General features: G+C 39.4%; 1 protein-coding gene across 1 annotated transcript in view; it reads left to right on the top strand.

Moving 5' to 3' along the window:
- Positions 1-27,361, top strand: part of MARCHF11 (membrane associated ring-CH-type finger 11) — a 118,732-nt gene that overhangs the window by 76,019 nt on the left and 15,352 nt on the right. Inside the window, exon 3 of the mRNA XM_022581278.3 lies at positions 20,914-21,106. Coding sequence (XP_022436986.3) covers positions 20,914-21,106 — 193 coding nt within the window. The remainder of the gene's footprint in view (positions 1-20,913; positions 21,107-27,361) is intronic.

Below are 27,361 nucleotides of genomic sequence, written 5' to 3'. Positions count from 1 at the left end.
GTTCAGTATTGCTTTCTTTGAGGAGGTCATATGGTAGCAGAAACGATTTTCTAAATCACCCGTAATATCAGTTCTCTGCAATTGGGGGTAGAGGTTACAGGGAACCAAGCCATTGGAGGTACTCAGAGTTGTTTGATGAAATCATAAGCATGGAAAAGCAGGCAATCCCAGCTCCCTGTTAGACAGGGCGCATGTCATGAAGGCAGTGTAGTGGGTGCAGTACATTTCCTGGTGAGAGGGAATCAATCCCAGGCTCTAGGAACCAAAGTGCAGTCGGTTTGATTTCTTACAGATAGATTCAACTTTGTGATTGCCGACAGACAGATGAGACTGAGGACGCTAACATCAAGAATACTATTCACTGGCTTGATATAATTAAACATAAAAAGGATGATTTTCTTTGCTGCCTTTCAGTGTCTCTCTATTGACGGTCATTAGTAAGTACATTTCTGAAGGCGAGAACCGTGCCACTAAACTTTCGCCATCTCACTGTAAACGATGCTCAGCCTCAGGAAATGCATGCAAAATGCCTGTCAACCTGTGCTTCCTGTTCCCACAGGGGAACCTGCAAAACCAGTCTCAACCCAATTGTTTATACTGAAATTTTCCCAGAAAAAAAGATGAGGTTTTAAAAACTAAACAAGCTCCAAGTTTCAGTTTAACTGATAACAAAATTTTTATGTCGCTCTTTTTATTCCATCCCTCTTACCCAATTTGTTAAAAATTCCAGATGACTCTTAACTCGCATGCTTCCTGCAAATGCTTCTTTAAGAAGTAGGATTCTCTTTGCTTGTCACTGCTTCTGTCCTCTCCTCTACCTTGCTGGGCTCTTGATTCAGATTTACTGGTGAGTTCATTCTTCTCTCCTAAACTCATGAGGCTGTGACATCAAGCTGCACTTGACGGTGCTCCTCAGCTGAGGAGAAAGCCAGCAGCATGAAAGACGCAATTTAGGGAAGCACAGGAAGAGAATCTAAGTGCATGTTGAATGCAAGTGTTATGATGGAAATGGATGAATTAAGGAGTGAGAGGGCACTCATTATAAAATAATGGTTTAAATTCGACTCACAAATTTTATCATAAGAAATAAATTGAGTAAATATTTCATTTCAAGTTATGCTCATTGCAAAATGCCCTTTACAAAGTCCCACCTCAGCCTCCATTAAAAATGTTACTGCAGAGTCAAGACTCACAATCTTATTCATGACCTTCACTGATGACAGGCATTTATTCACTGCAAAAGGATGAAATAATCGCAATGGGGTAAGCCATGGTGTGCAGGTAAGTGCTATAGATAAATACCATCAACTGGAAAAGCCTAGACTAATGGCTTTTGATTCCACAACACAGGTCTTTTTTTATTCTTAAAAGAACAATCCAAGTAGTCAAAGCAGATTTAATCAAGGGGAGATATGAGAAACCACATTGTATTTCATTTTCATATTTATAATTATGGCAACCATGTCTTCCTTAAAATAAAACACTTCCAAGAATGTCAGCCCTTGTGCACATGACAGAAGGTCTTCCAAATCTACTGTTTGGGCAATGTGACACTTCTGGACCAAAAAGGGAGATTACTACTCAAGAGTAATGATGCTTTCCTGGAGACAACCAAGCTGGAAGTAAGAAAAAAGGGCATGTTGGCAATCGACCTACAAACCTAATCACTGCACAAATGAAACACAAAAAATCTTTTTCAGATTTTAGCCTCTTTCTGTATTTTTTTCTTGAGTTGCATAAATCTCAGTTTACATATTAAAACCAAGATTTCTGTTAACTTTTAATTCTTGCACTATAAACCAGCTCTGTGAAAAACTAAGATAATAGCTTTCTTTTGAAAATAAAAATATGCTCTTGATATAAAGTATCGTTATTAGGAGGGAGGATTGTATTTTTAAATTTTTTCAAAGACATCATGGTGCTGAGATTTTTAAAATTAAAGTATAGTTGATGTGCGATATTATATAAGTTACAGGTATACAATATAGCGGTTCATAATTTTTAAAGGTTATACTCCATTTATAGTTATTATAAAATATTGGATATATTCCTTGTGTTGTATATTACATCCTTGTATCTTATTTATCTTATACATATTAATTTGTACCTCTTAATTCCCTATCCCTACACTGCCCCTTCCCCACTTCTCTTTCCCCACTGGTCACTACTAGTTTGCTCTCTATATCTGTGAGTCTGTTTCTATTTTGTTATATTCACTAGTTTATTGTATGTTTTACAGTCCACATATAACTGATATCATATGGTATTTATCTTTCTCAGTCTAACTTGTTTCACTTAGCATAATATCCTTCACATCCATCCATGTTGTTGCAAATGTCAGGATTTCATTCTTTTTTATGGCTGAGTAGTATTCCATTGTGTGTGATATATTCATTCATCTGTGGATGGACACTTAGGTCTCACCCATATCTTGGCAATTGTAAATAATGCTGCTATAAACATTGGGGGGCATGTATCTTTTTGAAATAGTGTTTTCATTTTTTTTTTCAGATATATACTCAGGAGTGGAATTGCTGGGTTACATGGTAGTTCTATTATTAGTTTTTTGAGGAATTTCCATACTGTTTTCCATAGTGGCTGCACCAATTTACATTCCCACCAACAGTGTAGGAGGGTTTCCTTTTCTCCACACCCTCTCCAATATTTGTTATTTGTGTTCTTTTTGATGACAGCCGTTCTGACGGGTGTGAGGTGATATCTCATTGTGGTTTTAATTTGCATTTCCCTGATGATTAGTGATGTTGAGCATCTTTTCATGTGCCTGTTGGCCATCCGTATGTCCTCTTTGGAAAAATGTCTATTCAGATCTTTTGCTCATTTTTTAATCAGGTTTTTTCTTTTTTGATGTTGAGTTGTATGAGCTGTTTATATGTATTGGATATGAACCCCTTATCGGTCACATCATTTGTAAATATTTTCTCCCATTCAGCAGGTTGTTTTCCTTGTATTGTTGGTGGTTTCCTTTGCCATGCAAAAGCTTTTAAGTTTAATTAGGTACCATTTGTTTATTTTTGCTTTTATTTCCTTTGCTTTAGGAGTGGGATCCAAAAGGCTGAGATTTATGTCAAAGAGTGTTCTGCCTATGTTTTCCTCTACGAGCCTTATGGTTTCTGGTCTTACATTTAGGTCTTTAAGCCATTTTGAGTTTATCTTTTTATACTGTGTGAGAAAATGTTCTAATTTCATTCATTTTCATGTAGCTGTCCAGTTTTCCCAGTACCACTTATTGAAGAGACTGTCTTTTCTCCATTGTATATTCTTGCCTCATCTATTGTAGATTAAGTGACCATAAGTACGTGGGTGTATTTCCGGGCTCTCTATTTGCTTCATTGATCTGTGTGTCTGTTTCTGAGGCAGTACCATGCTGTTTTGATTACTGTAACTTTTGTAGTATAGTTTGAAGTCAGGAAGCATGGTATCTACAGCTTTGTTCTTTTCTCTCAAGATTGCTTTGGGAATTCAGGGTCTTTTGTGGTTCAGTATAAATTTTGGTTTATTTGTTCTATTTCTGTGAAAAATGCCATGGGTATATTGGTAGGAATTTTGTTAAATCTGTAGATTGCTTTGGGTAGTATGGACATTTTAACAATATTAATTTTTCCAATACAGGAACACAGTATATCTTTCCACTTCTTTGTACCATATTCAAATTTCTTCATCAGTGTTTTATAGATTTCATAGTGCAGGTCTTTCACCTCCTTGGTTAAGTTTATTCTAGGTATTTTATTCTTCTTGGTGAGATTTTTAAACATGATTTTTTTCTTGCTTTCTCTTTCCAATACTATATTATGTAGAAATGATGAGAGTTGGCATTCTTGTCTTATTCTTGATTTTAGAGCAAAGACTGCTGAGTATGATGTTAGCTTTGGGTTTGTCATAAGTGGCCTTTATTGTATTGAGATATGGTCCCTCTATACCAACTTTTTGTTGTTGTTTTTTTTTTTGGCGGTACGTGGGCCTCTCACTGTTGTGGCCTCTCCCGTTGCGGAGCACAGGCTCCAGACGTGCAGGCTCAGCGGCCATGGCTCACGGGCCCAGCCACTCCGTGGCATGTGGGATCTTCCCAGACCGGGGCATGAACCTGTGTCCCCTGCATCAGCAGGCGGACTCTCAACCACTGCGCCACCAGGAAAGCCCCCTCTATACCAACTTTGATGAGAGTTTTTATTATGAATGGATGTTGAAGTTTGCCAAATGCTTTTTTCTGCTTCTATTGAGATGATCATGTGATTTTTATCCTTCTTTTTATTGATTTGTAAATATCAAACTGTCCTGGCATCCCTGGAATAAATTCCACTTGATCATGGTGTATTATCCTTTTTATATGCTGTTGGATTTGGTTTGCTAAGATTTTGCTGAGGATTTTTGCATCTATATTCATCAGAGATAATGGCCTGTAATTTTCTTTTTATGTAGTGTCTGTGTCTTTCGTTGTGGTATCAAGGTAATGGTGACCTCATAGGATGAATTTGGGAGTGTTCCATCCTCTTCAAGTCATTGGAATAGTTTGATAAGGATAGATATTAGCTCTTATTTAAATGTTTTGTATAATTCCCCTGTGAAGCTGTCTGGTCCTGGGCTTATTTTTACTGAGAGTAATTTTTATTACAAATTCAATTTCACTACTAGTGAACAGTTTTCCAATTGTTTATTTCCTCCTGATTTGGTCCCAGCAGGTTTTTGTTTCTAGAAATTTGAACACTTCTTCTAGGTTGTCCAATTTGTTGGCATGTAACTGTTCATAGTATTTTTTAAAGATTTTTTTGTATCTATGTGGTATTAGTTGTTATTTCTCCTCTTTCATTTCTTATTTTGTTTATTTGGGTCGTCTCTCCCTTCTTCTTGATGAGCCTGATTCAAGGCTTATCACTTTTGTTCATCTTTTCAAAAAACGTGACTCTTGGTTTCATTGATCTTCTCTATTGTTTGGGGGGCCTCTGTTTTATTTATTTCCTCTCTGATCTTTATTATATTTTTTCTTTCAGCTGACTTTGGGCTGTGTTTATTCTTCTTGTTCTAATTCCTTTAGATGGCAGGCTAGGTTGTTTATTTGAGATTTTTCTTGTTTCTTGAGGTAGGCTTTCTCCTTTTTTTTTTTGACCTCCAATATTCTCTAGTTCAAATAAATATCTATTTAATATTATATAGTTTTATTTTATTGTATTACAATTGTGCATTCATATATGAAAAATACTGGTCTTCACCCACAACTAGTAGCCCACATATAAGCAGTGGAAAAGTGCAGTAGATGGCTGGGCTATATGGTTTTCTTCAACTACATCTGGTCTCTTTGAGTCCAGTGACAGGATGTAATGATTCACGTGCGCAAAACAATCTTAAAAGCATGGAAACTGAATTCTGTGATCTCGGTCTCAGTTAGTGTCCTAAACAATATTCTTTGTCTTATCATTTCTGTCTTCTAAAGGAGACCTTTAAAATTGCATATATTATAAATTTTCTAAATTAATAAAAATATATGAATATAATTTGCCTAGTTTTTTAGAGATCTGTGAAGAAAATGTATTCCCTAAATGAAACGTCAATGGTATGTTATACCAGTGGTCCTGGGGAAAAAAAAGTGGCAATTGCTGTTTTTGCCTGTTGGATTAAACATACCTGGGCCTGCCTTCTCTCAGGGCTCAGCTGGTGAATTTCTGGGAACTCTGTCATTTTTACAGTTAATAGCTGGATGCAGTTCACTGAGCACTTCTGTTCCAGGGATGCTGCTAAGCATTTTATGAAAATTGTCTCCTGTGATGCTCACAACAGTCCTATGAGGTAGGTATTATTATCCTGTTTTGCAAATGAGGAAACTGAGGCTCTGAAAGGTCAAGCAAATTTTCAAGGTTATGTAGGAAATAGCAGAATTAGGACTCTCACTGAGGCTGGACCACACTGAGGCTTGTGATGTTAACCATCACCAATGCCAGGAGGAGGACACAGGTATGTGGTCATAAACACACACACACTCACCCACACGTACACACGTGTGTGGTGACTGGAGAAAAACGCACAACATACCAGTTGTGAGTTAAGTTATTTGGGGACCTTACTGAGGACTATAGCCCAGGAGCCAGCCTTTCAGATAGCTCTGAGGGACAGTTCCAGAGAGGTAAGGGAGGAGCCAGGGTATATAGGAGTTCTTGCTGAAAAAAACATGCTGTCAAACATCACAAGTACTGCTAATCACAAAAAAATGATTATAGTGATTTTCTATGTACGGGAGATGCAGGAGTCTAGACTCATTGAAATTGTTTCTTAGATACGCATCTTAACTATCTAGGGCCAGTATCCAGAATATAGATCATTTCCTGTTTTCCTTCATTCTGCATTCCCCTCAGGGCATACCATTGGATGCCACTGCAGGGGCTGATGGCTTGATGGTGGGCAACAATGGCAGTTTACTGGAATGGCTGGCAATGTTCCCTTTTCATAGGCACACACACACACACACACACACACACACAGACACTACACACACTATACAAACGTTCTCTCCATAGAGCTCTTTATGCAGAGTTCTGTTTCTGCAGCTGCAGGAGAAACACAGACCAGAGCACACTTTTCTCTCATGTGCCTCAGCTACTAGGAAATACATTGGCCTTGTTTTGTGTTGCCTGCTCTCTTGGGCCACTTCAACTCCGAATCTCTTACTTTGCAGCCCCCTCTTCACCCTCCCTCCCCTGCCCCAGGCCACTGGGGCTTATGGAAGTGAACAGATCTGATCCTCTGTGCCCCTCCTTTTCTCCATCTGGAGCTTGTCCTGCGTAGGGACAGTTCTGCCACCGGCAGGTCCCCCTTCTCTTCCCTGATAGATGTTAAGACAAGACCTTCCAAGTTCTGCATCTACCACTGCAGCCTTGTGCCTGACGTCCCTCTCCAATCTCTTAGCTCTAACTTGCCCAGATTTAGGCTTTATTTCTTTTAGTGGGGAGGCACATTTAATATTGTTGTAGCTATTTAATAATTTATTAATTATTTGGGGGATACAGGTTGCCTTATTTCACAGTTTGCAAAGCATGCTTAGTTTCAGTCATTCATTCCTGCTTCCAATTACAAAACTTTTGTCAAAGAAGTTTGTTGAAGAATAAATTATTGTTTAATAGGGATATAACCTCCTAAAAAGCAATAATGCGGTAATCTAATTTCCAAAAAAATCAATAGTACTTCCCTCAAGCCCTTCTCTTTTCTCTAAACCACTTAGTTTATTTTTTTCACTCTAAGCATTTCTTGGGGGAGGGAAAGCTCTAGAAAAGCCGCCTTCACATCTCCTGTCAGATAAATCCTGTTTATAAGTAAAATGGCTTAAAAGCTAGTTCAGCTGTCATAGGACTAATTGCATATTCATTCCTTCTGTAATGTGCATCATTTTGGAATGTTTTTCAGGATAGACAGAGATTTCCTAGGAAGAAGTACAGGAGCAGCTTTGTGAAACATCTGACCTGCAACCAGGTCCCTGGCCAGGGTCGAGGGTCCTCCCCGAGCTGCCTCTGACATTGTGGGTCATGGGGCAGGTGGCTTCTGCCACTATCATAAGCAATGGGCTGTCTCCGGGGGGCTGGCAAGAAAGAACTAAGTGCGAATGGTACACTAGCCCATAGGAGTGAGAAGGTGACCCAGTTTGAGGCAGGGAGGGCTTTCAGGATGAGCTCGGAGGCATCATGGCAGAGTAACGGGATGGCTGGATCAATGCCAGTGTTCACGTTGCTGTCCCGCCAGCCAGCTTGTGGCCTTGCCCAGCAGCTTACTTCTCTACTTGGACCACTCTTTTCCCTTCCGTAAAATAAAGGGCCTCTGAAGAGCTCTCTGCCTCCTTCCAAATGTGTTTTGATGAGGACAGGTTTTCGGATATGTGTGTTCAGATCCGGAAGAGGCTGACGTCCCTCCTCAGCAGACGCATTTGTGTTTTTCATCCGTGCCCATCATCTGCCTCCGACCAGGCTGCTTTTGCTTTTCTCTCTTATCTGAAGAGCTGCCCACTCTCTAGAACAGCGCAGTCGTTTCGTTTGTAAGGTAGTTTCCCCCTCTGATTTGCCTAATCCGGAAGCTGTTTGGTGTCAAAATATTAGAATTAGCCTAACATGTTTGAAGAGCTTTCTTCCAATGCCTAATCAAAAACAGAAAAGGCCAGCTGCTTTTACTAATCTGGGTTATTTCAGTGAATGGAGACACACTGCAGGATGACCATACAGTTATTGAGGTTATAGTGACCTTGGATGAGGGTCGCTCAGTCTGTCTGTCCATCTATCCATTTATCCATCCATCCATTTATCTGCCTATCACCCATCCATCCACCCATCTATCCTTCCTTCCTCCCTCAATCCCTCCCCTCCCTCGTTTCTTTCCATGCATCCCTATCTATCTATCCCATGTTATAAAGAAATCTTTCCTTAAGCAACATGCTTTTCCTTCCTTTATCAATGCTTCATTGAACCATCTATCATTCATTTCAAAAATTAGCGTCCTGTGTTACTATATAGCTGTAGCTTATTTCATGCAGGATCACAAGGAATTTGAATTTGTTTTTAATTAGGCACCTTGAACATATCAGCCTATTAGTCACCATCTGACATTATCCTCCCTGCACTGTTTCTCATTAATTTTCTGGCTGAGTCACCATGTAATGCAGTTTGCTGGCTGATGAGATGACCCGTGACACATTTTGGACATCACTGCTGTTAGGTTTCCCAGGAAATTAAGTGCAATTATCTTGAAAAGAATCAGGCTCTTTACCCCTCATTTTTTTTTTAAAGATAAGCGTGCTTTAAGTTCAGAATAGAGTACAACTAAAACAGCCACAGTCCAAACACAGCATCTATTTTAGTCTTACGTGTGATAGACTAGGGTTTCTTGACCTTGGCACTAACGACATTTTGGTCCTGGTTGAGAACTAGACTAGAAAGTTACAGTGACTTTGGGGTCCTTTCATGCTGTCAAAACAAATCACTCACATAAAGAGGTAAAGCAAAACTAAGCCTCCTTCACTGACCCAATGTGAGTTCTGTTGATGTGCCAGGCACTGCACCAAGTAACAAGGATTCAGTCAGACATCCATAAGGTCCCATCCCTGCCTGCACAGAGCTCACAGTGAGGTCAGGGAAGCAGGCGTGTAAACAGATAATCACGTATCAGCGTGACTTAATAGGGAGACAGTTAGTCATATTGCTGGATGTTCTGTATCTATCAGATCGTTCTCTATCTGTCACGTTATCACTTCTCAAATGGTTCCTCGGGGGTTCTGCAGACACAGGCCTTACTTTAAATCGGGCACCACAGAAACATCCCTTGTTCATTTCCCCACCTTGGAGCCTTGCTTAGGTCGCTCCTGCCTGGAAGGTCTTAATCTCAGACTTGTACATCTCCATGTTCTCCCTGCCATTCATAGGCAGGCCAGTCTCCCCCAGGAAGCCATTCTGGATTGCTTGAGTTTGTATTGATGTCTGCCCACCAAACTCCCGTTATGAAACTCACAGCCTCTTCTGCACGGTTTATGGCTTAACTGCGTGCTGCATTATTTGATCCCCCTCTGCTTCCCATGTAGCGGCCTCATCACTCAAGTAGATTATGGGCTATTTGAGGTGGAAACCAGGTCTTACACTGGAATATTTACGTTAATGGTCTAAGAACTCACCATTTGACTGCTATTGGCTTGCAAAACTAGGTGTGGGAATTGAACTCAAATCTATTAGAAAAGATGCGTGAAAGATAAAATGAAATTAAAGCAAAACCTGTAGCCAAAGAGTGAGAGCCGCTTGGTCTTCTGTCTGGCACGTTCTTTTCTGCCTAACGCACCTCTACTGATGCTTCCAAACCCCAGAGCACCTTACCTCCTTCTTTATGCTTCTGTGGCTCCCTATTATGAAGGGTACCTATGCTCTGCACTTGGAGAACGCTGTGTGCACAGATGTGGTTGCTGGGAGATCCCCTGCGGGCACCTGTCATGTGTCTCGACGCTCAGGTATCCAGAACAGGGGCTGACATATCTCACAGTAGTGTCCCATCCTGTACTTCCGCCTGGCCTGGCAAATAGTAGGCTCTCAATTCAAATGTGAACAAATGACCTCAAGTTTAAGCAAAGGGAAGCTCTCTTTAGTGAGGAAAAGCTTCTTCTTTATTATTCCTATAAAACCTTTATGATGGGGAAACTACGAGACAGTGAGGAATTCCAGGAACTAGTAGGAAGCATTTGTCTGTTTGTTTTGTTCAAAATATTGCTCAGAGTAAAGAATAAGATATGAGAAGATATCATAGCTATTCTTCCCACCACTCACCTCCCCCTTACTGGCGATTAATGAGTTGCCAAATCTTGCTCAAGGAATTTATAGTTTCTTATGTCAGTGGAAAGGACTTTTTGCACTTAAGCAAAGTGTTATGTTAACCGTGGCAGGATGTCAGGAAATGGGTCACGGTTTGAGGTGTATCTGGGAGCTGGGTGGGGCAGCCGTCCCCAGCCACACTGGTGGTGGTTCTCCATCAGACTTCATCTAGAAACATCTAAACGTGGAGGGCTCAAGGTTTCCCTGTCTCAGAGAAGTTTTCAATTAAGGCTCTTTTGCCTTTGGAATGATAATTATAGCTGCCTGAGCACCGGCTATGTACCCAGGCACGGTGGTAGGTGTGACGGCACTAGGAAGCATCCTGTCACCTTCAGACCTCGCTCTTCCTTGTGATTGTCTAATAGCCGTTGCCTGACGGGACACAGTGCAACTCCATAGCCAAACCTGGAAGCCCCTCGTGAGCTGGCCTGCACCGCTTGCCAACATGAGTTCTACTCTGCAGTGACAATAAAAATCTCACTCTTTCCGAAATCTACTAGCTCCTTTGCACATGCTTCTTTTTGCCTGCCCTTCCCATCTCTCTGCCAAATCGTCAGCATACTTTCTTTCCACCGAGCCCTTTTTTTTAAACCTAAACTTTTAAACTCAGCTCACTTGTCCTGGAAGCCTTATGTATTTCTTTTCCTATTTGTGAGTGATCCCATGAGAAAAAGGCTTTTTCCTCAGTCTACTGCCTTCTGTAGGGCCTGGCACGTAGCAGGCTGCCAGTAAGTAAGTATATGTTGAATGAACAACATATACATGTCAGAAATTTAAAGGCGGCAGAATTCCGTGCACCTTTGCGTTGGTGCTGTCATCCCACAGTGAGACTTCTCTAACCAAGAACTGAGGCAAAGCCCAGTTTCACGCAGTAGACACTGCACGTTCAATGCTCAGTTTGATGGGCTCTGTCCTCCCTGTTACTGATTCACCAGCTTCCCTGTCTTACAGCCACTGGTTCAGAGTCTAGAACCCAGTTAAGGAAGGAGAGCTAGGTATGGAGGTGTCAGTACACAATTATTCTGAGACAGCTATGTCAGATGTCACTTTATAGTGAAGAACACTGAGGTCCTTATGAGAAGAATAACTCACTTGGTCAAAGAGCCAATTCACAGCTCTCTGTTTGAACCAGCACATTATACTGCCTCCCCATAGCCAAGGAAAACCACTATGTAAAGACTCTGCGTAAATTACACAGAAGAGGTGACCTTGACTCATGCTATGGTCCTTAATTACCAAGGGTGCTCTTCTGCCCACCAGGAGAATATACAGTGTTTGGTCTTGTCGATGAAAATAATAAATAAACAATCTATAATAAGAATAGAAAAGAGTTTATTTGAGACAAACTGAGGACTATATCCCAGGAGGCACCCTCTCATATAACTCCAAGGCACTGCTCCAGAGAAGCATGGTTTTCAGCACAGTTTTGTATCTTGTCAGAAGAAAAAACATGAAACAAGTCAGGGATACATTCCTTCAAGGTTTCAAGAAAAACAGACCAGCATATACACACCCAGACAGTATGGCCTTGGCACCTGGGAAGACAGTCTTATTATCAAAGAAGTACCGGCATTGGCATCCGGGAAGGGAGGCATTTAAACTTTATTTTTAACCTGGACATTCTTTACTTCTGGTCAGTGCACCCTTTTCTTTAATAATTAAAGCAGGTGTACAATGTATGTTTGATGGGCCGCAAACAGGATGTTTTAGTTAGCATAAAATTCATGTTAACTCATGTATAAGCCAGAATGATTTCCCCATACCTCAATATGTGAACATTTCTTTTATCAGTCTGCATGAACTGAGTATTTCAAATGGGAAGGTAGTTGCTTTCCATGAAAATTCTGTTCCAAAAACAAGGTTGAAAACCGTTAACAGCCCATTGAGAGTTTTAATAAGCTCCTTTAGCAAAGGTAGCTTTCAACTCCTTGTGGAGAGAACAAATAAATACGATTATGACCACCTACTAATTACTTAGAGATCCCCTGGGGAGCTTATGTTCAAACATCATTAATACCAAATACTGAGAAACAAAAATGCATTACATGCAGACATACACTTTTAATTCATGTGGGACAAAATCTGGTTACTGAGATTAACTATATTAGACAGTTGACACTTGGGGCAAATTTCCCTGATTTGAAATAATGGATAGCACCTGCTTTTGCAAGAAAGAATTAACACAGACAGGGAAAGTGCAGTATAAACTCTTGAACACTGAAGAGCTAAAGTGTATTTTTATTTCAACATTTAGACTGTTGAATCTGGATCAACATGCCCTTGAAAAGTATGGAAATCTGTAGCAATCAAAACAAAGAGATTACATTGAGGAATGAGATATGGATGGTTTTGAAAGAATTAGGAGAAAAAACTGGAGGAATAAATATGCTTTTTCTTAAGTGAGATCCAGAATTATGGTGTCCTCGTGTAGACTCCATACCCTATAGTTGCTAAAATAATGCTTGTTAGTTCAAAAAGCTGTTGCTCCTGTTGATTCAGTCACTTGAGAGATTTTTCTCAGTGAGGTGAAACCTTCCAAACTAAGGATACTCGTCCCTTATGAGAAAAGGTCACACCTTCTACTCCTTTGATCTGCTATCTTCCTGGGCATCTGGAGACAGCCAGACAGGATAGTCTTTGGGACTCAGCCTCCTATTTCCAAAGACTTTTTCTCTTTTAGTTTTTAGTTTATGATCAATTACATTGATTGATTTTTTTTTAATTAGTTTTTAGTGGAGTGCAGTTGCTTTACAACGTTGTGTTAGTGTCTGCTGTACAGCAAAGTGAATCAGTTTTACGTATACATATACCCCCTCTTTTTTAGATTTCCTTCCCATTTAGGTCACCACAGGGCACTGAGTAGAGTTCCCTGTGCTATACAGTAGGTTCTCATGAGTTATCTTTTTTTTTTTTAACATCTTTATCAGAGTATAATTGCTTTACAATGGTGTGTTTGTTAGTTTCTGCTTCATAACCAAGTGAATCAGCTATATACATACATATATTGCCATATCCCCTCCCTCTTAGGTCTCCCCCCCCACCCTCCCTATCCCACCCCTCTAGGTGGTCACAAAGCACCGAGCTGATCTCCCTGTGCTATGCGGCTGCTTCCCACTAACTATCTCTTTTACCTTTGGTAGTGTATATATGTCCATGCCACTCTCTCACTTCGTCCCAGCTTACCCCTCACCCTCCCCGTGTCCTCAAGTCCATTCTCTAGTAGGTCTGCATCTTTATTCCCGTTTTTTTTTAGACGTTGATTGATATTTGAATGTTATATTAACCTTACATTCCTAGGATAAACTCCACTCACTCGTGCTGCATTATTATTTTTATATATTGATGGATTTGATTTGCTAATATTTTGTAGAGGATATTTTTCTTCACCTATGCTTATAAGGAATATGGTCCGAAATTATTTTTTTCTTGTAATGTTTTTGTCAGGTTTTGGTATCTGGTTTATGCTGACCTCATAAAATGAGCTGGGAAATATTCTGTCCTCCTTTATTTTCTGAAAGAGTATATATGTTAAATTGACATTGTGTTTTCTAAATGTTTGATAAAATTCTCCAGTGAAACCATCTGGCCCTGGAGGTGTTTGTTCATTTGTTTGTGGAAAGCTTTTGATTAAAAATTCAATTTATTTTATATAGCGTTATTCTATTTCTATACATTCTGTTTCTTCTTGCGTCAGTTTGGATAAGTTGTGTTCTTCAGAGGACTTGTCTATTTCATCTGTATAATTGAATTCATTAGCATAAAGCTGTTTATAATATTCTTTTACTTCTCTTTTCATCTGTAGGATCCATCATCATATCCTCTCTTTCATTTCTTGGTTAGTCCTGCTAGTTTTATCAGTTTTATTAACATTTAAAAGAAGCAGTTTCATGTTTCCCTAATTGTTTTCTCTAGGTTGTTTAGATTTCACCTTTCTCAGACAAAGTAAATTTCTTTTGTCTGACTTTTACCTCATGTCTGATAAGTTTATGAAAATGCTTTTCTCGCAGAGAAGACGCATATTAAACCATGAAATCATTTTTAATATGCAGCCTATAAATACAACTCTACAAAGAATGGGCATATAATTAACTGAATGTCTTATCCGCATGTCAAATTGATTACACGTTGAGATGTTTTCTGCCAGCATTTCAAATCCCAACTTTAGTGGTTCAATTTAAACACCATCTAAAGATGACTGAAAACAGGTCTCAGCTAAATTCATTTTTCTGAAGAGGACACTTCATAGGAGGAGGTGTTCTCTCCTGTGACATTAGTAAGTTATCCCACCTGTCACACTGCGTGCTATAAATCATTGTACTACAAACCTATTAGCTAAGATTCATATCTGGCCTACCTTGTAAAAACAAAGATGAAACAGTGCTTCAGACTGAGTGATTTAATGCATACTGAAAGATCTGCTTTCTCTGAGTTCAGCCTCGTTCCCTCTGAGCACGTGTTATTTTCAGGGAGGAAATTGATTCTAAATTGAGAAGCTGCATCAACTCTTTCAGACAATGGAATGACAGGAGCATCTTTCTAAATAGCTTCCTGGAGGCCTGATGGAGTGCGCTCCTTTCCCTGGTTCTTATCTTACTGGCTAGAAGTGATTTATACAAGGGGAAGACTCGGTCTTGTCATGGCTTGGACTCCCATCATTTCTTTAAAGAAAATTCCGAGCTTTTTCTTCTATCCTTTTTTGTCTGAAGGCAGTAGTAAACCTGGGATATAATTTCATTGGTAAGGGCAACAATTAGTGCCATGGTTTCAGAGCAGTCTGTGGTAATTATTGGGGTACTTATCCAGTTTCACAGGAAGGGTGCCACACCAACGTGGACCCTCACACACAGTGATGCCCAATTTGGGGCCACACATGTTGTATCTTTCCAGGGCTGAGGGACCTTACTTGGTGCATCTCTGAATAGTCATATATAAAGAGAATATTAAATAATTTCCAATATGAGTTTATTTAATTCCCTCCAAGCTTCACTAAAATTAAAGAAGTATAACTCCTTGAGAGTGTTATCTTTATGTTAATACTCATTTAATAAACTGCAGCTTTCAGACTCAAGAAGTATGTGAGGATGCCAGTTGGGAAGTTATAGGTCAGATTTAGTCGATACTCTGCTGAGCTGCGTTTTGCATTTGACTTTTTTTTCACCCCTACAGCTGCCTTTTAGATGGGTGTAACTGTGTCCTTTTTGGTTTTGCTTTTAGATGTAAAATGTGTCCGTTTAAGTAGGCAGAGAGAAGGTGTGAAGGGCAGACGTTATGCAGAGAGAAGGACACATTAGAAAGAACTTAGGCTTTGGAAACAGATCTGAGTTTAAATTCTCACTTCTCTACTCACTGGTGGTTCAGCCAGAGCTGAACTTTATCTTGTAGGCAGTGATAGAATGGATGTGGAGAGAACGTTAATCTGGCAATCAGATAGGTGATGGAAACTAAAATCAGCCTCTGGTGTATTTAAAGCATTGACTAGGTGTGTTCAGCTGTTTGGTGAACATAAGGGGAGGTGAGACTCAGCTTCTGCTATCGTGGTATGCGGTCCGTGGACAACAGGGAGAGAAACAGCTATCCGGGATTCCAGTGAAAGAAATACACACTAAGCAAAAGTATACATAGTGGATTGTGGGGTCCCGAAGGAGGATTTCTGCTTAGAAAAGGAGGGGCAGGAGGGGGACAGCTTTTTAGAAGAGCTGGCATCATAGCCAGTTATGGATGGATGAGAGATTTCATCAGGTGAGATACATGCTCAAAGGCAGAGAGGGACCAAAGTACCCGGCATTTGGGAGAATACAAAGAATCAGATGAAGCTGAATTGAGGAGTGTGCCTCTGTCTCTCCTCCCTCCCTTCCTTTTTTCCTCCCTTCCTTTTTTCTTCCCTTCCTTTTTTCCTTTCTTCCTTCTTTCCTTCCTTCCTTCCTTCTTTCTTTCCCTTCATCCTTCCAACTTTCTTCTTCTCTTCTTGCCTCTCATCCTTGTAATATTCCTACATCCCTTTTCTTCATCCTTCCTGCAGCAGTCATGTGCCAGGCACTGGGAATATGTGCTGAACCAAATATTTAGCCTCCTTGATGGAGCTTGGAGTCCAGCCCAGCAGGGGCAGCTTTTCTTTCATTAGGAATGTAGACTGGGGAGCTACGTGGAGGATCAGCGAATGACTCACAGCTGGACATCCAGCTAGAAAGCTATCTCGGTAGACCGGAGAAGACAGACTTGAAGCTTTTATCAGGACATTGCCATGGCACTGAAATGATGGGGGGTGTGCAATTAATTGTTATCAGAGCTCAGTGGAATCATTACACAGAATAGTATAAGGGTGAAGAGCATGAGCCTAGAAGTCAGACCTCTCTGTGTTTATATCTCAACTCCAGTCCTTACTAGGTGTTTAACCTTGGGCAAATTGTTTAACTTATCTCTGCTTGTTTCCCTATCTGTAAAATGGGATTATAATAGTGCCTCCCTCCTAAGGTTGTTGTGGGAATTGAATGAATTGAATTAGTACGTAGGACTTAGAAAAGTGCCTGGCACATATTAGCCCTAGATAAATACAGGCTGTGCATATTCAATTACTTCTTCTAGTACACAGAATTAGAATGAACTTCCCAAAGAGGAACCAATTGGGCCCATTTTTGCTAGAAACAATAGGTTCAATAGTTGTGTAGAAGTGAACAGCTTTTCAGGGCTATAAGAGAGTCACACACACTCACATATTATGGAAAGAAAGAAAATAATAGCAATTATTGGCTCTAGGCCAATCTGGTTATTGTTATATTACTTTCCAAATATGGGAAGAAATTTAAGTGAAAAAAATATATATATACACACTTATATATCAAGTTTTAGAGGAGAGAAGTGTGCTCAGTAGTTGACAAATTTTGTTCAAGATTCAGAAGTGCTTTACACACTGAAATTCAGGCCTTGCATACCATTGGGGTAGAGAGAGAAGACCCAAGACACTCCTCTTCTGTTTATATTGTCCAAGCAAATGGTGCATTAACACAGCTCCTTTAGGCTGAGCCTGGTAGATGATGTGTGTCTTCCAGGGCAAGGACGCTAGGTGGCTGTTTCCCAGTGGTAGGAAAGCAGCATTATTTTTCCTAGGGGAAGAATGTGAGCTATCCCACTTTTCGCACATAATGGTAAAAATAAGAGAGCAGTGTATAGTGAGAAAAGAAATTATCAAGATGTTATCAGTGTTCAAAGGGAAATCCCTAAGTTCATAATTGGTTTAATAAACTTTGTTTCCATAACAGTTTGTCCTCATTAGCTATTCAGTGAAATGGTATTAATTTTAGGGTTCATCAGTATGTGAAGAGTATCCATGCACTTTCAGACACATTTGCACATCTGCATTATTAGCGAAGTGACATAACACCAGAATTTTAAGGGACTCACTATAGATTTTAAACAGTTTATCCTTCTTTAAAAGTAAACTTCAAAAATCCCAAATTACTTCTTATATCCACAACAAAAAATAATTTCTATGATAATAGTAAATAATTGAGCCTCCCAGTGTATTGCAATCAAGAGTTGTTCTTTTTTTCCTATCTTTCTGACATAATTTTAAACACATTAATTTCAAATGACCCGGCATTTGAATTTTAAACCATTTTAAATTTGGTAACACCAAACAAGTGTGAAGCATTGATGTTTCTTTCTTTTTTTATTGAAGTATAGTTGATTTACAATGTTGAGTTAGTTTCAGGTATACAGCAAAGTGATTCAGTTATATAATATATATTATATGTACTCTTTTTCAGACTCTTTTCCCTTATAGGTTATTACAAAATATTGAGTAGAGTTCCCTGTGCTATACAGTAGGTCCTTGTTGCGTATCTATTTTATTTTTACTTTTAATTTTTTATTTGCGGTACGCGGGCCTCTCACTGTTGTGGCCTCTCCCGTTGCGGAGCACAGGCTCCGGACGCGCAGGCCTAGCGACCACGGCTCACGGGCCTAACTGCTCTGCGACATGTGGGATCTTCCCGGACCGGGGCACGAACCCGTGTCCCCTGCATCGGCAGGCGGACTCGCAACCACTGCGCCACCAGGGAAGCCCACTTATCTATTTTATATATAGTAGTGTGTGTATATTTTAATCCCAACATCCTAATTTATCCCTCCCCCCGCCTTTCCTCTTTGCTAACCATGTTTGTTTTCTGTCTGTGGGTCTATTTCTGCTTTGTATATAAGTTCATTTGTATCAATTTTTATTTTAGATTCCACATATAAGCCATATCATATGTTTCTTATTCCTAGTAAGTCTGCCCCTTTGCTCATTCACCTTCCTTGTCAAGGAACAGCTGAGCCTCATGTGTGGGAAGCCTGCCACCTGAGCGTGGCCTCTGGGTCCTGGCAGTCATGCTGACTCTGAGACCAAAGCCACCAGTTTCCTTGTCCCAGGACACACCACAGCACCATAAAACTATACCCACCAGTTCGCCCAAATCCGAGTGCCTACTAGGGTCCACCATGTTGTTACTGAATTGGCATGCAGGCAGCCTGGATCAACTAATTAATGAATAAGCCTAACTGAAGCTAAATATAATTAATTATACAATATTGAGCTGTCCAAATTTAACTCCACTAAAATCACATAATGAATCTGGAACATAAAGGATTCCTGGCAAAAGGAAAATAGATTTCAGTATGTAAAACGCATTCTTGGTGAATCCTCTTCACTCATTTTTGATTACCCGACTTCTGTGTTTCAGGCATATGTATTTTGAAACATGTAGCACATCATGGGAAAATCAAACACACATACACGCACACAAGTTGGACACCTTTGCCTCATGGATTTAAAACGATGATTTGTTTTCATCTATTTGATGTGATTAATAAATTGACAAAGGCTAACGTAGTGCATACAGACACGATAGCATCCATCTAGGACGGATACTAGTTGGAAGTAGTTTTCTATATCATTTACCATGTTGTTGTATTTAATGCAGATTTTAATGAGCATCAGAACTAAACAAAACCATAGACATTGACACTTCACACTTGTGACACCAAATTTAAAATGGTTTAAAATTCAAATGCCTAGTCATTTGAAATTAATGCGTTTAAAATTATGTCAGGATGCTAGTAAAAAAAAAAAAAACTTCAAATACGTGCTTGAAATACAACATTGATTCATTTGTAATGATAAAATAATATTGACTAGTTCAGTTATTATTCATGCAAAAGCAAGAACCACTTTTCAATCAATGAATCTTAGTATTAAAATCGTGAGAAATACCTTTCTTATAGAATCTACAACCTTTGTCATTTGGTTCTGTTTTTTTTAAAGAGAAACATGAAGTAAATGACCTGAGAGAATGAAATATTTCAAATGCATTTTGATATTTAATCTTTAACAAGTATAGAATTTAGAACCTTGCATCTAAGAATATGCAAGGCTCAAAGCATATTTAAAATCATTATATGCTAATTATTTATGCTGAGAGACAGAGGCAGTGAGGGAGAGAGGGAATTTATGAGTAGTGATAGACCCCTATCTGGGGATGCACATATTCAGACTCCAGGTAAGTAAAGAGGTTAAGGAAATATCAGATTCACCCAATGGATGCTGACTGTTCAAGTTTGTTTTTTTCAAGGTTATTTAAACTGTTTAGGGATTCTGCTGACAAGCCACATGTTGCAGCAGCCATACCTCTCACACACAGGGAGATTGTGCAGGTTGTTTTGAGTTTCATTGTTTACTGGCAGACTATAACAGAAATTCTAGTTTTGTTCCTGTCTCAGCGATGCGAAAGTGAGAACATGATTAATAAATTCTCTCAAGTTGATAACACCCTTGAAAGATTTTTCATCATTTATACTATAAACCCTCTCAAACGTTGATGCTTCAGACACCAAATTACTTTCTCCATTGAATGGTGTGTGCTTACACAGTTGGTGAGTTTCAAAGGTACTCCTTCAAGTACAAATTCTAAATCTTGACAAGAATGGCTTCATGGATTACACATTAGATAATGAATGGCCAGTAATATCTGAGCATATGAAATGTACCAGTAACAGATAACATACAATTTTCTAGTTCCTTTATAATTATTTCGGTGTGTTAAATGACTTTTTCACAGATGTTCTTATATCGCTTATTTATTTGCTTTTTACCTTTTTTTCATCAAAAAAGAGGTAATTCCCTTTTTTTTGCAGTAGGCAAATGTGTTAAGAGCAAAATAAATTTCCAAATGGAAGAGTCCTCATCATATTTCTTCAGAGTGTATTTAATTTCATGCACATGTGGAAGATGATAATGCGATTCCCAGGTACTTGACATTCCTCAGCCATTCACACTCAGTGTGGTTATCTGGAATAAGACTAGATTAAACTTGTAGAATGGTGAATTACTGAAAATATTGAAGTAGAGGCCATTCATTAGTCTTTATCTGCTTGTCTATTTTTTATAGCCTGGATGAAATGGAAAAATTCGTTTGGGGGCCGATCACATTGAAAAGGGTCTAGCATGAAGAGAAACATGGGGCTGAAAATGTTTTTTTTATTTTTTTTTATTTTTCAATTATACACAGCACCTTTTTCTTACCTGCCTCTGTTTTTCTTTTAGTGGCAAAGCATTTCTATAACACTGGTTGAGAAAGTTCAGATGATTGCTGTAATCCTAGGATCCCTGTTCTTAATAGCGAGTGTGACCTGGCTCCTCTGGTCAGCCTTCAGCCCCTATGCAGTGTGGCAGAGGAAGGACATCCTTTTTCAAATCTGCTATGGAATGTATGGTTTTATGGATCTAGTGTGCATAGGTAAGATCATGACCTTCAACGTTAACAAACTGTCAGTAATCCATTTCTTGCAGCTCTTAACGTTTTCATCAGTTGGATCTAACACAGAATGTTGTGGTTCACGTGATCTTGGTTATCCAGCTCATTGACTATCTGGGGCGTCACAATCTCGCCACTTTTCTCAAAAAGCATAGCATCTCTATTCTCAAGTAGTCTGAAAAAATGAACAGGATAATGCCCGTTTAAAGTGATCTATTTTGCAACACAAAGAAGGTGGAGTTGAACAAATTATTTGGAGTGGGCAATGGAAGGATAGTCATTTATTTCTAAGGGATAGGAGCAAATAAGTCTCCCTCACAAAGCTGGGAAAGCACTGACTAGTGCCAATGGCGATACTGTACATCTGGGGAGAGCACTGATAACCTGGAGGTCTTACATGGTGGTGTGGTGACTCTGAGGGCATAAAGGGCCCCTTGGAAGGGTAAGGACTTGGGGGCAGTTTTCCTTGCTGTCCTGTGCCTCTTTGTTTCACTTATTAAATTCAGTGGCTTAGAAGAGAAATAAAGGATAGAATATTTTACCTTAAATAGACCGTACAAAAAAGGTTCCATACATGTCTCACTTAACCAATCTCTTGTTTCCCTTATACCATGAGAAAATGGAGGTTGATTCAATTCATGCAGCATCTACCCAGTGTGTGTGAAGTGCCACAGGCACTGTGATGGTGACCAGTTGGCAATAGGAGATGGGGATGGAGAGAGGCAGCACCGTATCCAGGAGATTCCCTGCTCTGTTGTGGTTTACAGCTTAAAGGATGTAAAAAGAGCCGAGGGAGGCAGCCGTGGTTTGCAAAGAATGGTCCAAGGACCACCCATGGCAGCAACACCTGCAGTGCTTTTTTTGAGAAATGCACATTCTCAGGACCCACCCTAGATCTGCCGAATCAGAAACTTACGGGTGCCCCCCCTCCCCAGCAGTCTGTGTTCACAAGCTCGCCAAGGTGCGATGAAGCTTGAGAGCCACTGATTTCAGGGAAAGGATTCCCAGCCTGGGATCAGGTGCCTTGGTTTGTAACGCTGGCCTCTGCTTGGATAGATCAACTTCGTCTCTCCATATTCCTCTCTCTCACGTATAAAAATGGGAATAAGCATCCCTAGCACACAGGCGTACAGGAAATAACTATTATAAAATAATTATGCTGTTAACTGGAAGTTGTAGATTAAGAGTATTTAAATAAGTCACAAACACTGAAATACTTTAAACCACCTAAATTAATGCCTCTACTCACTAGACCCTTAATTTAACTAGTAGTTTTAATAGTCTCATTTTTTCTAAAAGAACTCTATACATTTAAAAAATATGATCAGCTTGGATTTCACCTCCTTTTCTTTTTTCCTCTCTTGTTACTAATATAAGACTAATAAGAAAGAAATGTATAAAATTTCAGGCCAGAAACGAAAAAAGAAGGGAGGGAAATGTCATGAATAATATGTAAACTGAACAGATGTTGCCTGAATAACTGAGCTAATCATGTATATGAACAATTTGCATTATATGTGACAATGCATATGTAAGCATTTGGAAATTCTAAATCTCTGTACAAATATAGTCTCTGGGGTATTGCTCTAAATTAAGAAGGATTACAAAATTGTTCTACAAATCCCTCAGCAAATTCAGAAATAGTGTTTATTCTATATTTCAACATAAAAGTTATAAAATGTGGTATTCCACTGGTATTAAAAGGGGAGATGAAAAGCAAAAGAGCCATTAGGCTCCCAATCCAACCTGAAGGGAAAAAAATTCCAGTTGACTTTATTACAGCACTGAAAAGGGCCATGTATTTCTTGGTTAGGAAATCATTTTCTTGAATTCCACAGCCTGCATTTAATGCTGAGTTATTATATCTTAAATTTTCGTTGTTAATGCCAGTCTTTTAATCAAGGTTATTAGGATTCTGGTTTTAAGAGCACATACGTATAAACTAATGATCTTTTTGACCATGTATGACGTCTTTGGTTCTCCCTTTTGAAATTTGGGTGTTTGCCCTTTTTATAAAGTCAAGTTTCTTAGGGACAAAAACCAATTGACATTTTCCTGAATAAGCTTTGGAGAGTGGATTTTTATCTAAGTTTTAAATGCTGACAATACTTTTCATTGTCTTTTTGTTCGTCAAATCAAAATCCCATCATACAATAGTTTATGTATATTTTGAAAAATATTAAAGAATTCAGATTGAACAACAGTGCTCATTTCATTTGGCAATCTCATTAATTAGCCTGTTTGGACCCAGAGAAAAATCTTATTTTTTTTTTTCCCAAGAAATTGAGAAACCATTATAGTCAGAAAGCAAATACATGTAGGCTACCAACAGCCAACTGGATCATAGCAGGTAATAGCTCCTGCTAGCATTTCAAATTAATTAAAATGTCTTCTAATTAAATGTAGACAGTAACAAAGTAGATTACATTGATTATACCTCAGATACATACCCCTGACTGCAAGACCAGAGTCAGAGTTAGGGTGAAAAGCAGGCTTTTCAACTTTGAGTCCTATTTGTTCAGCTCAGTTCAATAAACTTTGTATGTGTTAAACACAGTACTAAGTGCTGGGGATGCAAATGAGAGTCGGTCACTTTCCTGTCCCCCTAAGGGCTCCCAGCCACAAGAGCAGGACAGACGTGGAAATAACTAGAATTCAGCTGGATGTGCAGAGTGATGGACGTATGCACAGGAGGTGGTAGTTGGACAAAGCAGGGGGAGATTGATGCTGGCTGTTTTATGCAGGGAGGGAAGATTTTCAGGCAGATTTCATGGGGGAAGTGATAGCCAAGCAGGCTGATGGATGAAGAGATGTTTGGCAAGTGGGGAGATGGCCCCGATGTCACCATTGGAGGATGTAAGATTGGCTCCCCATACAGAGGGCTTTAAAGTAGTTGCAAACATTCCCGTATTCCTGTTCATCCAAGCTTTTCAAACTTGTTTGTACCTAAACGAGAAGCAAATTGACAGCTTCGTAAATGTTCTTCTTAAAAAAGAATTCTGTGAATCCATAGAGGACCATTGCAGAACCAAAAATATGTTATAATCCAGCCAGTGTATGTAATGTTTAGGAAGAGATTTTTATTGGATTGTTAAATAGAAAAGTAAAGATTTGTAGAAAATTTATTTACTTGGGGAAATTTACTGATTTCCAGGCAAAGTAAATTTGTTTATTGCTTTCATTTATTTTTATGTAAAACATTTTCTGTCTGCTTTCCCAAGATCCAGTTTCTTCTTACTATTAAAGTTTGAATTATCCCAAGGGTCTAGGTACCATTATTGTTCAAATACCTAGATCAGGGCTGTCCAACAGAATTTTCTGCAATGATGAACATGTTGTATATCTGTGTTGTCCAATACCATGGACACTAGCTACACTAAGCTGTTGAGCACTTGAAATGTAGTTAGTGAGACTGAGAAACTGAATCTTAAATTTAATTTTATTTAAATTAATTTAAATTTAACTCAGTCACATGTGGCTAGTGGCTACCATATTGGACAGATTTCTAGATGATGGATTGGTAAATGTGTGAGGGTTTGATGAACAGGTTTCACCTTGTCTATATAAACAGGCTGTATTTCCTAAAAGATAAAGTAACTCTGTTCCATGAGAGATGAATAAAGTGAAAATGAGTTCAAGAGGGTTAGGAGAAGGGTGTTAAAGGTGAGAGGGTGGTGGTCAAGAGATAAACAGAGAGCTGTAAGAGGGAGACGTCTTAAGGAAATGGAAGTACAAAGAGATATAACTTTGTATTAATGTTTGTGGAGCTCTTTTAAATATTTACATAGATGGCATTCAGACTATGATTGTGCACCAGGAAAACTAATATAAAGGATTTAAATCACCAAGATGTTGTAGCCCAGGGTCAGCAACTTAGGGAGAAGTAATAATCACAGCAGGCCTGCATTGGCTCCCTAAGAAGATTTGCACAGTGGACAAAGAAAGATTAGCAAACTTAGAAATGAAAAGCAAATGCCTGGCGGAAGGCTCCGGGCACAGGACCTGGGTCTCAGCTCCACACTTTGCACATAAAACACTTCCGTCGGCCGTGTAACTCAAGGGAAGCTTGGGCCACGAGAGGAATACGTTTATGAATGACTCACAGAAATGAGGGGCTAAGTAAGACTCGGCCATAAGAACGGGGGGTCATTTGATTACGTTGCCTCTGGAAGGTGGGGGCAGTTTACCAAGTCTCGTCAGTGTCTGGTGGAACCTCATGAGGTGAGTTCAGTCTCTTTGTAGGAGCAACAGACTAAAACGAAAACCCTATTATGTTAGTGGGATTCCCGAAAGAGAGGTAGCAGTGCTTATACCTAATCACATTAGCACTCCAAGTTAGTGCCAAAACCACGTCGGGAAAATATTTGTATCTTCCCTGGGATGGTAAGGGAAGGAACTGGTTATGGCTACAAAATTTAAAAACTTGAATTACTTTTGTTTTTTTTAAAGATTTTCTTAATCGTCCGCACAGTATAAATATATGCCTATTCAAATTAAAAAACATTTTGTGTTTACAATTGTGAAATATGTAAAGTTTTTAAAAAGGCGATTTCCCTCACACTGCCCTTTTGTTATGTCACTTCCTTTGCAGAAATGTCCCCTCTCAACATTTTGATGTGTATCCTCCAGATCTTTTTCACCGTTTGCTTTTTGACGTTTGTAGTTTGGACTATATTTAACCCCATTCTAGTGGTTTTCTTAAAAATCCATTTTGTGACAATTTAGGTTTTGCGGGGCAATTTTATGTAAGAAAGTAAGAGTGAGCCTTGCTGCTATGCAGCTCATCCTGCCTGGCATCTTTAGGGGACACCAGGGATGCCACGTGAAGCTTTCAAAAGCAGAACGGCATAAGCAACCATCTTATACTTTATCTCATTATTTCAAAAGCGCCCTGAGAGGTACTTTTGGTTGCTGCTTGTTTCGTGTGTGTGTGTGTGTGTGTGTGTGTGTGTGTGTGTGTATACCTCTTCTGTTCTGCGTGCTTGCACTTGAATTTGAGAAATAGAATAATCAGAAGATCCAGCAATAACAGAATCGGTACTTTAGCCACAGAGCCATGCGACAGAGGGAAGCAATTTTTCTTAAAGCAATTTCAGGGAGCATTTACTACACGAAAAGACGAGATTGAAAATTGAAATCCCCTCAGTGTCAACAGTATAATAGGTAGGAGAAACTGACCCCAGAGCTCCTAAACGTGCTGGCGAAGCCAGGGGTTTTGAGAGGCAGTGATCTGGATCACCCCTGCTGGATTTTATTTTCTAAAAGAATCAGTGCAGTGTTTATAGCGCAGATCCGGTATTTCAGTATGGTATTCAAAAATAACCTGAGATATACTAGGACGAGGATCTGATCAAAGTTTCTTCTTTCTGTATCAATTATAGTCAATACTGAAGAATGCTTCTTCTGCAGAAATCTCATACTGTTCAACATGAAGTTTTCTTTTCCTAAGTTTCAAATCTAAATAATTTTTTAAAAATTCAGATAAATTCTTATATATATCATGGCCCTTTTGAAAATCTGTTTTTCACAATTGGTAATATACCTAGCTAAAGCTACTTGGGCACATGTAAGAAAACTATTTAGAGTTACCAGTTGGTAACTTTTATTCACATTTCATTATAGAACTTTAGAACAATAAATAGGTAAATAAAACCTATTCCTATGATTTTGGATTGATGATATAAGACCTATATTTACTTTTTAAAAGACACAGTAGGGCTTCCCTGGTGGCGCAGTGGTTGAGAGTCCGCCTGCCGATGCAGGGGACACAGGATCGTGCCCCGGTCCGGGAAGATCCCACATGCTGTGGAGCGGCTGGGCCCGTGAGCCATGGCCACTGAGCCTGCGCGTCCGGAGCCTGTGCTCTGCAACGGGAGAGGCCACGACAGTGAGAGGCCCGCGTACCGGGAAAAAAAAGACACAGTAATTCTCTCTTGCTTTTGGTATTGCTTTACTTTGCTATTTTTTTCTCCATATAGAGCAGCTAACGGTAACACATGATTTAACGTTTTATTGATGTGAAATGTAAAGTGTACATTTTCTATTTTTTTGATATTATATGAGGAAAGGTGAAGACGTTTGACAAAGAATTTCAGGATAATCAGAGTCTTGGTTACCACAAATGAGTCCTTGCCATGGAGGATGACCGGTTGTCTATTGAATGCCAGGGTTATTTCCGCCTAAAATGGTGCGTTTAGGTCATCCTCCTTCCTGTGGCTCATTTTCAACACGTATAAC

Source organism: Delphinapterus leucas, chromosome 3, assembly GCF_059928025.1.
Source record: "Delphinapterus leucas isolate spDelLeu-1000000601 "Yukka" chromosome 3, BTC_Dleu_Yukka2, whole genome shotgun sequence".
NCBI lineage: Eukaryota > Metazoa > Chordata > Mammalia > Artiodactyla > Monodontidae > Delphinapterus > Delphinapterus leucas.
The sequence above is the reverse complement of the archived record's forward strand: the minus strand, read 5'-3'. Positions and strand labels throughout refer to the sequence as shown.